Source organism: Clinocottus analis, unplaced genomic scaffold (assembly GCF_023055335.1).
Source record: "Clinocottus analis isolate CAN_PGR_092001 unplaced genomic scaffold, fCliAna1.0.p SCAF_9, whole genome shotgun sequence".
NCBI lineage: Eukaryota > Metazoa > Chordata > Actinopteri > Perciformes > Cottidae > Clinocottus > Clinocottus analis.
In genome coordinates, this window is record NW_027176251.1 from 8,419,697 (window position 1) to 8,438,745 (window position 19,049).

At 41.0% G+C, this 19,049-nt stretch overlaps 1 protein-coding gene across 1 annotated transcript; it reads left to right on the forward strand.

Moving 5' to 3' along the window:
* Positions 1-2,520: 2,520 nt before the first annotated feature.
* On the forward strand, positions 2,521-19,020 carry bcl3 (BCL3 transcription coactivator). Its single transcript, XM_068570527.1, has 9 exons — positions 2,521-3,083; positions 3,771-3,891; positions 10,414-10,522; positions 16,076-16,277; positions 16,780-16,868; positions 16,989-17,066; positions 17,396-17,563; positions 18,057-18,138; positions 18,233-19,020. Exons 1-9 carry the CDS (start codon positions 2,555-2,557, stop codon positions 18,349-18,351), a joined length of 1,497 nt encoding a protein of 498 aa, XP_068426628.1. The 5' UTR covers positions 2,521-2,554; the 3' UTR covers positions 18,352-19,020.
* The last annotated feature ends 29 nt before the right edge of the window (positions 19,021-19,049 follow it).

Sequence of the window (19,049 nt, forward strand, 5' to 3'; positions counted from 1 at the left end):
CATTAGTGCCCCCGAGATTGGATTCTGTGCTAAATCAAATGAAATCATGCAGGCTCAACATTTGAATTAGCAATGAAGAATTAGAATGAGAGGACTGACTTTAGCAAGAGGAAGACACTAACTCAGACACAACTCAGCCAGCTTAGTGCTGTTACTGAACACTGATTACTTTGCCCATTTTAATGTCAGGCTCCAGCTGAATACCTTCACTAAAAGTACTAAAAGTACTTTTTATGAATCAACTCAACAAAAAAAGTTTCCCGCTTGATTTTCTCCAGTTGTTCATGTTGCAGTAGGCTGCAAAAGAAAAATGTCAAGGCTATTTGCGCAGCAGAACAGTAGTTTGTTCTTTATTGTTCAAATGTAGTTTTATTCTTCTAAAGAAGTATAGTATTTCGTCCAGCTTACTTTAGTGTCGAGGTTCACCATTTCTCTCGTGGCACAAGAGGGCCTCATGCTACCTCTTGATCTATGACACAGATGACTCTGCATTCATTATATGGCAGAAAACTGAGCCACTAATATATTAATATTGGTATGGGGATCATTTTGTTTACATACTGCATATGTTAATGTTGTTTAAGCTCATCAAACCTCAGTCAATGTCTCATTGATTCAGCAATGAGCTCTGTGAAGTGCATTTTCAGGGTGAGACTGTCCGTTAAAGAGGCAGGCCCGTGATTTTCATAAAAAATGACATTTAATGCCAGAGGAGACCCTAATGGTTGAGTGCATTGACAGCTGCACAGCATGTTTGGGTAGTGTGAGGGTGTTTTAGGGACTTTAGACACCAAGTTTGACTTTCCGTTGCCGACTCCACACTTCAGTGGAAAGAGGAAAGTCCCAAATTGACCCTGGTAACCAGACCCTGCATGGTCTGAGGGTGGAGTAGGATAAGATAAAAGACAAGAAGGTGAGTGTTATTTGTGTGTGTGTGTGGGTGGGAAGGGGGGGAGGGTAGGGTGTGTGTGTGTGGTAATATGCATGCTTGCATGCACATTTATGGCATCACTGTTTGTGATCCGGTAAAGCGGCCACAAGCAAGGGCGGCAGTGGCATGTCATCAACTGATCAGCCGGTTTGGATGGAGCATCTTTTCTCTGTATCCCTGTTTACTTATCTCCTTAGGAACGATATGAACTGACTGACACACTGTACAGCCGCAATTTGCTTATTCTGTGTCCTAAACAGTCTAGAATTAAGCACACGGCTTACTTGCGCTTTCATATCTTGTTTATTTATCAATGTAATGAGTTTATCTATTTGCACAAATGCAAAGAATTGAGCATTTGTGAGTCAAGAATATTCAGAGAAAGCTGCCATTTATTAAAAAGTACAATCAGCTGTAATGTAACACGACACAATAGTGTCTGTTCTATACTGTAAAAACACTGGGGTGTGAAAATCAACATTATTTTTGCTGCCTTAAGGCACTGAGACACGCACAAAATAACAATCCATACCATGACATCAATAAAATGTCACAGAAAAGTTCAGAGAGGAAGTTTACTTTTCAAACGCTTTCTGTTTTTGATACTCTTTTTCTTTTGATCTGATGCTAACATATCAAAATAACAAAAAATAGGTGCCAAATTTCATTAAGAAAGTAGCCTATAATTCTACACATTGCATGTTGTTAAAGTCAGTCTTGCTGGTGGGACAATAGGCTTGTGCAATAAAGGAAAGAAATACACTTTATAACAATAGACCACATTATCGCTGGACTAGTTCTCCTTTACATGAAACTTAATGTTGCTCCTCAAGTCATGAAATAGCTCAATTTAAATAAAATCTTGAAACTTTCATTATTTACGTGAACAACCAAAGTAAAGACAAATTGGAAGAAAGGAAAAAATGTGCCTTTTGAGCATGGCCAGCTGTGAATTTCAATTAATTCATGTTGTATGTTGACAATTAAGAACCAACCTGCAGGCGGGGCCACCAGCTTCAAGCTGTAAGCCCCAAAGCACCAAGCACCCGACAGAGAAAAGCATCGATCCTTGAACTTCTTGGGAAATTCAGCATTAAATGTTTTGAACGTGCATGCAAAACAGACAGATGTCAGAGAGATCGGAAATGCAGACATCTTTTTGACTTCAGCGAAGTGTTTTTTTTCTTTTCCCTTTTTCACTCAGTTTAATTTGCCCTTAAACCGAAACAAAACGATTATAGCGCTGAAAGGGAAAGCACCGGCAGTTCATTAAAAGCAGATCGGCGCTATCGCAGCTGCTGCACTACCTGCAGTTGTTACTGTAGGTGCGCTGGGATGCACATTATCGACACCAAACGTCTACCGGCTTTTCATTGGAAACCCATTTGCGTAAGAGTCAATTGCTTTGAACGCTTATCTTAAATACACCAGTGACACAAAGGGAAACAGAGTGATAATTTAATCGCTGCCCAGTTGATTTTGTGGGGATGGGGGGAAAGCGCAGCATTGACCACTTTGGATCGGACTGATCCCACCACCGAACTATCACTGAACGTCGAGAAGTTTTCTTCACGCGAACACACCTGACACTTCTTCAGATCCGGAGCGCCTCGCCTCCAGTTGATGCCGAGGACCATGACCATGAACGGTGACCACCAGTCGGTTGCCACCGCGCCGCTGGATCTGCGCACCACTAACCGTGAGCGTGGGAGCGCCGGGTCGAGGACTCCGGACTGCAAAGGTCGCGCCAAGGAGGCTCGAGGGACGGACGAGCACTTACCTGCGTGCACGGAGAAAGACAGATTGGAAATACACGGCCCCGCGGTCAGAAGCGCACCGAGCCCGGAAAACGGCGCTGCACGCAAACGGTCAGCGGACAAATCTTCCTACAGGCTGCCTTTTAGGAAACGCCCGATCGTTGTCGAGCCGGAGACCCAAACGCAGTCCCCGGCTTTACCAGAGAGCGGAGTTCGCTTCTCTCCTGCGGTAGATGCGGACTTCACATTACGAGAGAGTTATGTCGGGCGTTTGGAAACAAATGCGAACGAAAGCAGAGTCTCCGCGGCACGAGCACCGGGTCACCGGCGGGCTGAGGAGGCAGGGCAGAGTCCAGATGGATATCCCTTTCGCTTCCTGCACCCGTTTGAATACGGTAAGCGTTACTGGCCAACATCCAGTCTATTCTATTATGTGTATACACAATAACATTGTATTAATGTTTGTTTTCCAAATTTAGAGGATATAGAGCAGTGGTTTTCAAATAGGGGGTCTAGTACCCCTGTGGTATAACAATATATTTTTTAATTAATATCAGTTAGAAAAATGTTAAAAATGTTATTTTATAAATATTCAATAATACATGTGTAAGTTCTTAAACTGAATTGCATATACTCTATATTAAATCAGACACTGATGGCACAGCCCTGTGTATTACATTGTTTTTCAACCCAAAATGCTTTGTGCTGGTTAAGAGGTAAATTCAATAGGAGCTACATCACTAAACAAGGGTTGAGAACCACTGATATACAGTATGACAACAATCATTTCTGATCTTTGTCGCACTGTAAGGTTTTGCTTGACAATACAGTGGAGTATGCTGCAGCAGCAGCAGCAGCTGAATCAATGAGAAAATGTCCAGTCATGTATTCTCCTGCTTAAGTAGCTCACTGGGTCGACTCATATACTACACATAGACGCATGCACATTTAAATATAACACAAAAAAACAACCAGTTTGTTAAGGCAGCTTTTTCATTTGTTTATGTATCTTTATCATTTTCCTCTTCCTCTCTTCCACCTTGTTTGTCCTTCGTCTCTCTTTCTGTGTCGTGCCTGTGCAGGTCCATGCTCGGTGTACTGTTTGGCTCCTGCCCCCGAGTTGAACCGCCCTCTGACCCACCAAGCCGAAAGCCTGCAGGCTGATATCGCTCTGGCTACACGTCAAGATGAAGACGGAGACACGTATGTTATTATCTTTAAACTGGCTTTGGTTGGAAGTAACATATGCATACGTTTAGCTGAAAAAAAGTACTAACTAACAATTTATTAGTATTTTTAATCAAGGCATTTTAGTTAGATGGCTGTGATCACAGTTGAAATTCATTTTCTTTAAACAGATCCAGCTCATCTGTAGAGACAAAAAGTTTGATTGAGATTCATAACCTGTAGATTTAACATACAAAACACTGTTAACTTCTTGGAACATGAAACATTGATCTGGTGTATCGTTTTGTAGAGCTGCATTCTCAAACATGCAAAACAAAAGGCTTTTTCCACAGCAGACATTTTCACTTGTTGGAGTTGATAATTCAAACGTTCCAGTATCCCGTGACTGTGAACCAGCAAAGCACAATAGGACTCAGCAACCCTCATCATTCATTCATTTCCTTTACACCTCAGCAATCCTGTGACATGTTAAAATGTCCCAGATGAAGAAGTCCTGTGATATTTCAGTCTGCATCGTGGCTCTTACAGTCAATACAGATTTGCTATGTGGGGGCCTGAGACTTTTACTACTTGACCTCTCTTCTCAAAGGACAAACATTTAAAAAAAAAAAGTGAACTCAGATTGGTACCATAAATAACAAGTTAATACGTCATTCGCAGGGCTAGACCCAAACATCATATAATGGTTTTACCTCTTTCTCCCACCTGGATGTGGTTTGTGAGATGTCTGTTATATTATCTCAGATTTGTTATGTGACTCACCTGATTCTGCATATTGAACAGGTACAGTCAGTCCCCCACCTCATCCGCCTAAATTCTTTACTGTTGTTTCACTTCCTGTAAGGGAAACTAAGTGTAGACCTGGAATGATTCAAAGGGACAATGAAGACTTTGATCTAAAACAACAACCTGGGATTTGAATCTGAGCTTCTTGAATAAATAGGCATCGCATACATTTGTGTTGAGACCAATCTTAAATTTGAAGTATCTAAGTGTGAAGGACGGAGGTGTGGGGGGAGGGTTGAGAATAAGAACACTGTACAGGACACTGGAGGAGTTCTCGAGACTGAATTAATGCAAATATTTAACTTTAACGCATGATTACTTTACTTTGTCTAAAGTTTGAACACCCGCCCGCCCACACACAATCTCAAATGTCAGACTCATACAAGAACACACACACACACACACACACACACACACACACACACACACACACACACACAGTCATATGACTGATACAATAGCATGTCCAAAAATGAAATGACTTTCAAAAAAGTATTAGCATTATTTGCATCCAATCGAAACAAACCCGTGATGACCAACAAGTAGTGAAGTCATAAGTCCTGTGACAAGCAGCTGCTTATCATCCCATCAACTTCAGAGACTCATAATCACTGTGACACATGTGCTATTATACATACAACATATGGGGACTCTTGCAAAAGCCATAATTTTTATGTTTGCAAAGATCAATGTCTGAAATATATATATAAATGTGACTAACAGTGTGGATTCTTAAACTCTTGCAACCTGTACATACACCTTATTTTTCACCTTCACTTCCTACAAATCCTCGACACTTATCCAAATGTGCAGTGCAGAAACAAAACCAAAAAGATGAACTGATATGAACATTATGTTAGTTACTAGTGCCTTAATGCAACAAAGCTGCAGTGCAGAGGCTTTTCACAGAATCTAACCCCTTAGTACTGCAGTTGAGACATTGGCTGGCTACCTGTGGTTGTTTTTGCCGAAAGAAACACTCTCAGCCCCCCTTCACACTGCCTGTATGTACATGTGTGTGTGCGTGCGTGTATGCATAATGTAAGTGTCAACGAGCGTGTGCCTCTCTTACGTCAATGGGATGTTCATCGGTGGTTCTCAGCGCCTCTTAGCCCCTTAGTTTCGGGAAAACCAATGAGTGCTCAGTTTTTAAACACGATTGCGGTTTTTCTCAGGTGTCTGTCTTTCTTTCTTTTTTTCTCTGTGTTTTTAAATGAATGGTCTCAAAAAACCCAAACATCCGCTCCTTACTTCCTCATTTACCGCTTTCTTTTTTATCAACTTCATCTCTCGCTCTCTCTGTCTTTCTCTTCGTCTTTCTCTCTCTCTCTCTTTCAAGTTCTTTATGTGTCACTTGCTTAGCCACACTATCATTTGTATATGGGAGGTGTGCATGTGTGTTGATTGCCTTACAGCTCATACAAATGTATTCCTACATGTCATTCAGTCCATTTACCTGCACAATAACACCATTATCTGCTGAGTTTGGCAAAAATGTGATCAGCGAAACTGTCACATAAGCACCCTTACAGGATTAACATTGTAATTGCAGACTGAGATGATTTCAAATTACTATGGCATGTCGACCCAACTTTTATCGTATACTACCATACATGTTTATGGTATTTTGATTCTGCACATGTTTTGGTCCTTTTTGTTTCAGAAAATACACACAAACACAAAATCAACAATAATAGTCCACAGCCACAGCAGTGCTACAGTAAGGCTAGACACAGGCTTTAAGTAAAACTAATCTATCGGTCGGGGAACATGCTTACGGTTTCACCGCTAACATACTGATGTGAAGCAGGTAATGTTCACTTCAATATTTGCAATATTTGTTAAAACAGTTTGTTTTTTTTTCAACCTCAAGGTGCTAGAGGAAAAGTCAGAGGATCACACAGAAAACTACTACGATTCATCCTCACGGTACCATGGCAATCTGTGCAGAATGTCATAGCAACCTGTCAAATTGTTGGGATATTTCAATCAGGACCAAGGTGCTGTACCATAGAATTACTGACATTACCATCCGTAGAGTCGCGCCACTAGCATGAAAACTCTGTACTGGCAAAAAACTGAGCTTGCACCACGACATTTTCCAAATTCATCAACAAGTCAACTTGTCCCCAGAGTGTACAGATGTACCTTATTTTCTTCTTTCTGTCATTGTGCATTGTATATTTTTCTGTTCATGGTAGGACTCATGGTAGTCCCACAGTCAGACACCTATTCCCTGTTCAACAATGAAGCAACAACGTGGATAAAGTGTTTGCTTATGGTGTGAACAGGTCACTGTAATATGACCTGGGTCCACAGTCCTCCGACCTGTTTTACTGTCGTCGAACACTGCTCGACTGTAGCGCGAGAGAGTAAAGGCCAGTTTACAGTTTCTGTGAGATTGTTTCTTGAACTTCCGTTCCAAGCACAAGTTTTCTGTTGACGCCGACTTGATATTTGTAAAGATTAATGTTCAATATCCTATTCATTCACTCACTCACTCAATCAGTCAATATATGTAAAAAATACAAACAGCAAATTGCTTGCTCATCCAGGTTTCCCACATGAATACCTCTACCCGCAAAATATGGATGTAGCATCATTCTTCGTGACGAGCCCAGTGGACTATAAACCAGAATTTCTTGTTAACCGGACAGAGTGGTGCTACTCTGCTTCTCTTTTGTTTACTATTCACGCACACTGACACATCACCTCATTGCTCAGCTGCTCCACCGACCACAGGATATGTTCGGCTTCAGTTGGCTCATTGAGTTTGGCATGGTTCTCACCCTTCACACCAAAAGGATACCACATAATGCACCCTTCTCTTTTTTCATTACAGTCTCTTTTTTTCTTTCTTTCTCTCTCTCTCTCTCTCTCTCTCTCTCTCTCTCTCTCTCTCTCTCTCTCTCTCTCTCTCTCTCTCTCACACACACACGCTCAGGGCTCCTGTCTGCGTCAGTGCCGCTGAGCCTGAGGTTATCTGGGGCTGTGGTCTGCCCCACTTCCAGGAACTAGAAACAGTACAGTTTCATCTTGAGAGGAAAAAGAGAGAGATGGATATCAATTTGTGACTTTAAGGCAGCTCTTTACATATTAGTTAAGCTCAATGCTTCGAGAGACACATAACTATACAGTATCTGACTGTGGATGTGCAGCTGGATTGGTCACTCCAATCGGGATAGGATTTATTGCTGAGAAAAACTGCAGGGGATTTTCAGACTAATGATGGTTGATGAATAGCGTGTAATGTACAGTAAATATGATACATTTATACTTTTGGATTGAGGTTTGTTCACTATTCCGAGCTCAGTAACAGGAACAGGGACCAGCTGAGGAAAGAACCACCTCGCTTACTCCCGTTCCAATATACAGTTCTGCTTTTTCTGCAGTTCGCAAATCATCTGATTGTTTATTGCAGTTGCAGTTTCAACCTGCTCTTGCACAGGATCATTTAGTTTGAGAGTTGCTGTCCATGCTGTCTCACCAATTATGCATGTTTGTACACATGCACTGTCGATGATTTGCATTTGTTTTTTGGTGGTAAAATGTTAAGTTTAATTAGTAATTGTGTATGTAATTGTTTGGTAGCCCTTGCCATTAGTGCATGAATCAGTGAATGGGTGAATGACATGACATGACAAAGCGCTTTGAGTGGTCGGAAGACTAGAAAAAGCGCTATACAAGACTACAAAAAAAAAAAATTCTCCTGAAACCATCAAGTGAATCTTGGCCTGTGCTTAAACTTCAGTTCAACAGACCAAAAGCAGTATTCTGTTCATACTAGTGGTCATCAAGTTGTCAAATAATTATGTAAGCTGTTTATTTACATGATTGTAAGAGATCATTTGAGTAATGTGATACTGTAATAAAATTAATTCTTGAACACGCACAGTTTTGTAATACAATGTGCAGAAAAGTGTTGACGAGTTGCTGAAGAGTGGCAGTTGTTTGCTCAAATAGTTCTTTCATCTCTATCTATTCAGGCAGGATATTAGTCGTTATTGACTTCACATCAGTGGGACACGTCGCTAAGAGGAAGTGTTTGTTGCAAGGGATTTTGTCACTGTAAGAACTTGTTTTTGACCTCAAATTATATGCAAGGGTGCGTTAAACTTCTCAAGAAGCTGCCCTGTTTCCTGTACCATGATTGTACTGTGTGTCTTAATGGGACCTATAACCATTGGATGAAGCTGATCGAGTGAACCTACAGAAAGTCCCTGTCAGAAACCATACCGCTGAATGTCTGGATTTCACAGCACATAGAGCGAGTTAAAGAATGCTGCCATTGTTGGTGACAACAGGAAGCGACATAAAATCACTCTGGCTCTTACTGGAAGCTGCTTTTTTTAAAAAGAAATTTGAAAACTGCTGGTTTTCGACAGCATGTCCCTCCCCCGCTTGGTTTTCTGCTTTTCCCGGTCCTAAACTTTGGCCTGCGTTTCGCTTCACGTAGAGACCACAGATAGTGGTTCCCACTTAATCTTGATAAGACTGTGATAAGGGTGGTTGAGTCATGCCTGTGACTCTATCTGTGAAGCTCCGGGATAATTCAGATCCGTTTATTTTTTCTCAGTTGCCACGTTGAGGTGGTTGTGGGTCACACGTCGTCCTCTATTCGGAAGATCAGTACTTTGATTTCCGGCTCCTTCAGTTTGCATGTGTTGCAGCGTCCTTGAATCTTGTAGTAAATGGGTTGCAGAGAGAGATGTAAATGTATGACAACTTTTTTTCCAGACTCCATTTAAAAGGCCATTCCAAATGGTCTTCCGAAATAATTTATCTTTATTTAAAGCAATAGTTCAATAGCTGCTCATCTTAGATTGTGAAAAAGATGAGAAAATGGGTCAAACTGAGATATAATGTGAACTTTAGTGGTGCTGGTAGGTGGCTTTTGTTATTCTGTCTTTATGCTAAACTCACCAACTGTTTGTAACCTTCTATTTAATTGACAGGCCTCAGGGTGGTATTCATCTTCTCATTTAACTCTCAACAAGAGAGCAAATAAGAGCAATTCCTAAAATATTGATCTATTGCTTTAAGTTGACCTCTTGACTGATTTTATTGCTGTGATGTGGGAAATTGATTTGTTTCATTTAATTTATTTCGATGCCAAGGAATGTGATCACATGGTATGCAGCATAAAAAAACAAACACAAAAAATATAACAAAACAATGGCACAAGACATGGATAAAGTATCATGGATGTCACTCAAAGTCAAAGGAAGTATGTTTTTCAAAAAGGTTCCGTGTTCACACATAAAGTTTGTCTTATCTTAACACAATTGATTTGTTTGATGTAAATAATACTTTGAAAAAGACTTTTCTCTGTGATAATTAATGCTTACATACGTACGATATATTAATATTTCTAAAAAAGATATGATACTTCACTTGTGATTGTAATTCCAATAGTTGCAGATCCACAGTTTCTATTAAGCCCTTTATATCTTGAATCTAAATTGACCCTGCCTGTACTTTGAACAGATACTTTTTCAAATTACGCTTATTTTTTAAGTCTACTTGAAGTGCACTACATTTAACACTTTGCAGACTTAAGTTTTATGCAGAACCATCAATACTTAGTGCTGAAATGAATTGTCACTGTGGAGATACTTATGTATGTAAAGTCTCTGTACCTATATATCACACATGCAAAGTGTAAGTTCTGATTTGTTATCAGATAAGGAATGTTCTACTTCAGCTCTTCTTCAGCATTTAGCTTTCAACTGTTTTTGTTGTTCCTTACAGCGCTCTCCACATAGCAGTGGTACAGGAGGAGTTGATCCTTGTCCATAAACTGATCCAGCTCCTGCTGCGGGCCCGCAGAGGCCTTGATATCTACAATAACCTCCGTCAGGTAAAACAAATGCACTTCAAATACACACACACACACAGCTGCTATCATTATATGAGAATGAGAATGTATTGTATTTAGGGGCGCTGGAGCCGACATTGAGCAGTTTATAGCAGGAGACATATAGCGACAGACAACCATTCACACCTACGGGTCATTTAGAGTCTCCAATCAACCCTAAACTGCATGTCTTTGGGCTGTGGGAGGAAGCCAGAGAACACACGCTGCCAGGAGAATGTGCAAACTCCACACAGAAGGACTGCCCGGGATCGGGTATTGAACTTGGGCCGCTGCAGGTGACAGTGATGTCCACTATCATCACCGTGCAGGCATTAATTGCTTGTTAAATGTTTTTTAACATTTCAGTTCTATGAAAGACTATGAAAGTGGTTCAGTGGTAGAGCAGAGTCGTCCAATCAGAGGATCTGCGGTTTGATCCCCAGCTTACTATAGTCAACGTCGAAACTTGACCTCAAGCCTGCAGTGTGTGAATGGGTGTGAATGATTAGTTAGAGTCTGGATGGTGCATAGTAGCCCCTGCCATCAGTGCATGAACAAGTGTGCATGGGTGAATGACATGTTAAAGCGCTTTGAGTGATCGGAAGACTAGAAAAGTGCTACGCAAGTAGAAGTCCATTTCCCATTTCATAACGCATATGAAAGAGAGCTCAGCGTCAGTCAGTATTGCATCATGAAAGATGGACGTAGAATAGAACGGTGATGGGGTTTTCTGCATAGCAACCACAACATGTAAAATGCATTCCCCTGCTGCCTTACCCATCTGATAACAGTAACTTGGAAAAGAATGAAAGAGGAAGTGCTTTGGTTTCCTCCTTGCCTTGCACTACGTTATTGCATACTGTTACAGTTATGCCGGCTGATGGTTCTGCAGTGGAATTCACCCTTCCTGGTTTCTTCACCTGTACTTGCCACAAGCCAAAACCATGCATATGCTGGGAAGGACATGTGTTTTCCAGTATTCGGTTTTATTTTGTACATGGTTTTATTGTGTTCAGTTTCCCTCTAGGGATTTTCAGGGTTTGCATGTTGGGTTTACTATGTTATGAAATTCAGAGGAGACAGCCAAGATTCAAGCTGAGCAAATTGTGACCCACGTGAACGGTCCTGAATCCTGCAATCATATCACATTATTTTTGACTTAACTAAAAACAAATGAACAGGCTGTAAAAATCTAATGACAAACGTCGCAAACATCCATTGTAACTCATATTCCAGCACATAATTACATTTTGTTTTGCATATAAAGAGTCTAAATTACACTCTCTGTTTAGGGCAACTTTAACTATTTACAATCTTAATAGACAAATGTACTCTATGAACTTTCATTGCGGTGACCGTGTCCTTCCACTCCCTGAATAATAACCTCACAATAAACGATACACTACATTATACTTTACTGGAAGGTGTACAAGGAATTGTCTTTGAGTGTTTCCCAATCTAGGGCCGTCCTAACCATTGGCCTGAAGCCATCACTCCTCCCTCTGTTGTCTCCAACTCCTCGGCCTCCTGCTCTGCATTCTGCCAGCTTTCTTTTTTCATTCTTCAGCAGAGAAAGCACCTGAGCCGTGCAGAGCTTTAGTTCTCAAGGCTGGGGTTTCACACCACATAGAACACCACAGGCTCGCTTACCAGAAATAACGCTGTTGCTATCATCAGTTGTCGTCTTTCCTCATCACTGAGGATTTAACAGCATAGGTTTTTTTGATATCCTGTTTCTACCCTGTGTAAGAAAATGCATACAACACACACACACACGCACACACACACACTTCACAGACTTCAAATGGGAACTTTTTATTTTTCAAAACATGAAGTTTACCAGACGGAGCTCAACATATTTTAGGGTATTGGCCTACTTCCCAAAGACAAATAAATAACAATACATCTTTTCCAATAATGATGACAAGTCCTTAGTTTCTGTGGTTTTGAATATGGAACTTTTTGACAGAGTGTTACTATCAATATCGATAATAGTTGAACAATACTGCAAGTGTCAGTTGATTTGCTTTCCACTCGCAAACTATAATGGTAGACACAGCTGTTTGATACTCCCACACTTGTCATGCTATCAGTGTGGCTTTACAAAGATCCACTATAGTTGACAACATTTTGCTGCTCCCTCCCCAGCTGATGGTGCAATGTGTGGCACTGACACTAGTGGGGCTTGAGGACTGAATCCCCAGGGACCACCTACACTAAAACATGTACTAATTGTCATGTGCTTTAGTTTAAAGACATTCACTTTAATGCATGTAACTTAGTATATTATGTAGGTGATCTGCAATACTTAATAATCACCTCTTAAAGAGATGTCTGTAAATGGTCACATTCACTGTATTGTGGAAATATTGTGTTCATGTCCGTTCAAATTAAAAAGAAAATTCAGTTTGTTTACATGCATGCTGGTAACACGATGTGAGTGTGTGCTCGAGCAAGACATGTGTGTGTGTGTGTGTGTGTGTGTGTGTGTGTGTGTGTGTGTGCGTGTGTGTTTGTGTGTGTGTGTGTGCTTTAGTATCCTCATTCCGAGAAGTCACATGACCTCCTCCCCCCCCCCCCCCCCCCCCCCGCCTCCCTCCTTGCTTTGGGCTGTTTCTCAACATACCTTGGTTCAGAGGGTAGTTTACAGGGACTTTCCCTTACTGTGCGTCTCTCTCTCTCTCTCTCTCTCTCTCTCTCTCTCTCTCTCTCTCTCTCTCTCTCTCTCTCTCTCTGTCTCTCTGTCTCTCTTTCTTGTGCTGTCTCTGTCTCGTTCTGTGTATGCTGTCTTTTTTCATATCTCTCACTGCATATAAATTATAAGAGTTTAGGGCTTTAACCATAACGAGCAGACTGGCTGATGCTATCAGTATAACTGTCAACAACACTGACGTAAAAGCGTGTGATGTTTATTTGTGCAACAGGTTTGCTTTACCTGACAGTGTTCACCACGGAAGAACAGTCTCTGTCTCTTAGTTTTGCCTTGCACTTTTTTTGTGTTCGGCACTGCCTACAGCCTGGGGCTGGTCTCAGAATTCTCCTCTCATCTTTTTACCTCCTTAATGTTGATCCACTCATTTTGCAGGAATGCAAGTGTGCAGGAACAGACTCAGGGGAAAGAGAAGGGATTTTCCCTTGTTATCCTGTCTTTCCCCTGGACTCCCCTCCACTGCTTCCGCTGCTTCCTCATGTCTCCGCCCTGAAACCTCCCCCCCGCCCTCCTCCATTCCCTTCCTCTTATCTTGCTGCATTTTTGTTTTAGTCACTTTGAAATCCTTTACAGGAAGCCACAGCGAGACACTGCCAACTATGAAACATCTATTTTTAAGGCCTTAAAAGGCCTCACCGTGAAAGCTAATTTGTTACTTTCTGAAAGTCATTGAAGGGGATTCTACCATACACTTTTCACAGTGCTTGGTGGGGTCAAAGTTTGGGGTCAAGATATTAATTCATCTTTACACAATGACAAAACAAAAGGGAATATGGATGTGTTTGTGCACTTTGTGTGTTTTCTGTTATCCGTGTGTATGTGTGAGTCACAGAATTCAGGGGAAAAGGAGCTGAGAGGACATATACACAGACACACTGAAGGATTTCCACAAAGGCACTCTTCAACTGCTCGACTACTTTTAAAAAAGTAGTCTTTACTGGAACAAACCCACAGCACACACAAGCACGCACGTACGCACGCACGCACACACACGCATGCACACGCATGCACACGCACGCACACACAAACACACAAACACACACACACACACACACACACACACACACACACACACACACACACACATATGTGTATAGTAACAGTACAGCAAGAAAGAAACTTGGAGCAACAATCTGTTCCTGATTGTTGTGTTAATTGCGTAACCTCAATAGCAACTAAAAATTCCAGTTTAAAAGACTTCCTTTTATGACTAAAATATTGCATTGCTTAATTTAAATAGAAGGTTGTCAGTGCCCGCCCTGGCCAGAGTTCATATAATTATCAACAGGATGATACATGCTGATCTCACCCAAAGGAACATCCTAGATTGCTCAAGTGCATTTATTCATCATAGTAGATTTATCCAGGCAAACACCTGGTGAACTGCGCAATTTAGTGTTTCCTGTACTTGCACACTGCTTGTCTCTCAGTACAGGTTATTCTTAATGTAGAATTGATCACACAGCCTCCTGCTTTGGTTGTTGCTGTTGTTTGCTCAGTGATTAATGGTACAACAGTCTTTTTTTCCCAGTCAGCTACTTTTTGGGACTTTAATTTTATTGCGGACAACTATGAATATTGACATTGTGTATGTGCTTGTACATGTTAGATATGTCTGTGTATTTGTGGGAATAGGCACGGAGCAAATGTGCCTTCCCATCATGATCGCCTGATACCGTGTAGTAGCCATAACCGTACCAGACATGGTTCCTTGTTGATTTATAAGGCGTTGGCCTGTTCTTACGGGCATAGTTCTTGTGTCTCTGACCTTCAACCTGAAGAACCGGTTAGAGATGAAAGAAGGCCTTAGAAATAATGTCACTCTTCCTCCAATCTCACTTGCAAAGATGTGGTGATAATTTAGCAGATTTTTAATAGTCACACATGTCATACCATAATGTTATGCATTATGTTCTCACTTTGTCTCTGTCTGACAGAAAAATATCTCAACAATTTTGCTTTCTTGCTGAGAGTTAGAGGAGTTCATACCACTCTCATATCTGAATAGCAAATATGCAGCTACAGCCAGCTGCTGGTTTAGTTTAGCATAATAATTGGAAACAGTGATGAACAGCTAGTTTGTCACTGCCGAGATGTAACAAAATCATGTCTAAGATTATTCCGGCATTTATAGCGAGATATAACATGTTTTGAGAGGGGCTGGTCGGCCAAGTTGGTCATCCTCAGACAAAACCAGACTCGCTGTTTTCCCCGTTTTCCATCTTTCTACTTTGCTAAGATAACTGTCTCCATTACCTCATTCTGTGCACTTTACTTACCTTTACTCTTATTATTATCATTATTGATCGTCACCCCTTTATTTTTATTTTACTTGCATCGCTACTTATTTACTGCACATTACTGCATTTACTTATTTACTTACTTGTTTTTTATTCAATTTTTATACTTTCACTTGTACAGTTAAGTGTTCCTTGTTGTTGTTGTAGTTGTTGTTGTCTTTTATGTTGCACCCAACGCCAAGACAAATTCCTCGTTTGTGATAACTTATGTGGCAATAAAACATATTCTGATTCTGATTCCTGGTAATCAAGATCAGCGATTTTCACAATTGAGCATTTTCATTCAAAACATTAACACTATGGTAGTTACTTGTTTCAAAACAATGGCATCTAATAAGGGTAAGAGATCTTTGAGGATATAGAGAGGAAGCTTTGTTCAGCATTAATGGAGGAGTGGTGGGGGGGGGGGGGCACTTTCTAAATGCTGACTTGTGTGTGATGCAGGGTGAAACTATTTTGAGAAACAATATATTGCTTTTTGCGGTTATGGACCCGAATACACTGGCTTGTCTAAACTGTCCCTTTTGCTCTCATCCACCCCCTCAGACTCCTCTTCATCTGGCAGTGATCACCCAGCAGGCAAACATGGTGGAGGCTTTATTGAGAGCGGGGGCCGACCCTGCGGCCTTGGACCGTAACGGCCAAACTGCACTGCATCTCTGCTGCGAATATGAACAGCGTGACTGTTTGTATGGTGTGCTTTCTCACTCACAATCCTCCACATGCTTGGAGATCAGAAACTTTGAGGGTAAGTTGTAGTCTACAGAAGAAGCACCTTGGTCCGTATTGTATGGAAGTTGTTCTTGACAAAGAAAGATTTAGTATAAGAACACACGCAAAGTATTATCAAATGAATAATGCTTGATTTGAATATAATAAATAGACTCAGAATTGCTAACTTTCATACAATAAAAAAATGTATTGTATATATGAGTGTGTGACCCAGTTTTCATTTACATCTAGATATTGCAGACACTTTGATACAGAGTAAGTTACTTGTAAGCAGTTAAATGGTTAAATAGGTAAACAACCCCACAGACCATTTTACTATACTATATATTTTATATACTATACATATATATCGATTATAAGAACTATTGTTCAGGTAGGAATGGTGTTTTTGGATGTGTGGGCAGGAAGAGCAGAAGACATTCTGGAGTGTATATGCAATCACAATTTGTGTGCACTGTATATGTCTATGTTTATTTGCATAAGCTCGCTTTGAAACTCAGCTTTGTTACTGTTTTTAGGTTTGAGCCCTCTTCATCTGACGGTGCTGCGTGGCCAGAAAGATTTGGCCAGAATGCTGCTGGATGCAGGCGCTGACATCAATGCTATGGTCAGTCCCTGTGCTGCATCGACTCAACACTGACTAAGTTTCACAACATCACAAGTTTGACATTTACCGTCTGTGCATCCTCTGACTTTTCCCACGGTGCTTTTTTGTCTCTCTAATCAGGACATCAAGAGTGGCCAGAGTCCTCTCATGCACGCAGTGGAGAGCAATAACCCAGACATGACCAACTTCCTCATTGAGGTAATGAGGGTGTATGGGAAGGTAGGAAGGAGGGGGGAGAAGGGTTGTGACTCAGCTCTATTTGATAATTCTGGTTTTCCAGCTCATAAACTGCATACTAAAAGTCACATTATTTTCTAGATGAATATAGGAACTTCAAATAATGGGTGTTGTACTTGGACATAAGTATTTTTCTCCTTTCTTAATCTCTCCTAAAGCAGTGTCTCTTCATCCTCTTCCCTATCTGACCGATCTCACCCTCTCAATGAATCTATCTTCTGTTTCACTTTCTATGCTTTGGCTTTCTTTATGAATCACATCAGTCTCAACTTCTTGTTTTTCTCTTGCAGAGAGCCTGTGATGTCAACAGTCAGTCCTACAGTGGGAACACAGCCTTGCACAGCGCCTGTGGCCGAGGTCAGGTGGACACTGTGTGGCTGCTGCTGAAAAGTGGAGCTGACAGCAGCCTCAAGAACTACCACAATGACACCCCTGTGATGGTGGCCAAGAACAAGAAAGTAAGCGAAAGGAAGACAGAATAAAAAAACATCCATAATAACACAGACCATACTAAAATTACATTCTTACAATATTGTTGGTTTGGTCATTTTTTATGGTTGTGAGTTGCTGCATTAGGACAATTCAGATAGTTTCAAGGAAACAGTAAACAACCAAAAGGTTGCCAAATTGAAGTACATTGTGATTGTCCAAATTTCCAATCACTTAATGTATTTTCAATGATGGAAAATCCCACCAATACTTAAATTACATCAGACCAAATGCAAACCATTGCACAATCTACTTGACTCAGCTCTGGTTGGAGAAGTAGGACACAATGGTTAGGAATGGAAAGAAAAGTGTATCCTTCCCTCTAGAGGACAGACCTAAATGGTGCAGTTTTCTCCAACAATATTACATTTTTGTTTAAGTCATCTTTTTATAAATCACTGTGACTTAAATTTTTGGGCGTGCATACGTGAAAGTTTGTAAGAAACTGTAACTGTTTTGCAGATAGCAGATGTGTTACGAGGGAGAGGCACTAACACAATTTGTGTGTCTGTCTCACCACATGGGAGCAGCTTTACGGAAAATGGTAAGAAAATGCACACAGGTTGACACAAGCAGGTTCTTACTGCAAATCACAGTATTCCATTTGTACTAATTAGTACTCATTACTTTTCCTTTAGGGTCCCCATCCCCCAACCACAGTCGTGGTTGTTCACCTTCGACTACACCACACACCCCTCATTATAGCGCCTCTCAATCTCCAAAGACTGCATCTACGCTTGTATTTCCATTTTACTAGCTCAAAGTTATTGTTGAGTGCAAGTTGCAACTACCTCCATACGGCCAACCAAAAAAAGAGACATCAATGCTCACAAGGACTTTCAGAAGAAGGTTCAGCTAATGGGATGACAAACCAGCAAAAGACAGCACCTGAAATGTCCCCACAAGCTGGCCTTTTTTTCTGGATTCATTGCGAAAAGATGCATTCCCCCTTGGGTTTAGTTGCCTGGACCGGGAGCTGCCTGCAACTTCCCTGCTCATTCGGCTGCTGTTGTGACTGGGACCAAATTAGCAATCGACAAGCTACTGCTGGATTTCTCCATATGCATCTATGAACAGAAATGTGCCACTACTGTACATGCAATTAAGGCTGAACACAAAGGTCTGTTGGTAAATGATGGGTATGGGCCTAGGTTTAGTGAACTCTGATGTATGTTGGCCTTTATTTCTTAAAAAAATGTATTAAGGAATGTAGAGAGATTGCATGGACAACAAATATATATGTGGACACCTTAAGTATTTTAAATTCCAGTCTGCTTACGGATGGCAATGTAACTTGATATTGCACAGTAATTAATATACTTCTTTCTGACATTTTTTTATTATTATTTTGTGTTATGTCCACGGTACCATTTAGATGTGTGTGTGTGTGTGTGTGTGTGTGTGTGTGTGTGTGTGTGTGTGTGTGTGTGTGTGTGTGTGTGTGTGTGTGTGTGT

Excerpts from the sequence above, each read along its gene's own strand:
- bcl3 (XM_068570527.1), top strand. The coding sequence starts at position 2,555 with ATGCCGAGGACCATGACCATGAACGGTGACCACCAGTCGGTTGCCACC. Across the intron at positions 3,892-10,413 it reads CAAGATGAAGACGGAGACAC|CGCTCTCCACATAGCAGTGG; the intron begins GTATGTTATTAT and ends TGTTCCTTACAG. Across the intron at positions 18,139-18,232 it reads GAGCAGCTTTACGGAAAATG|GGTCCCCATCCCCCAACCAC; the intron begins GTAAGAAAATGC and ends CTTTTCCTTTAG.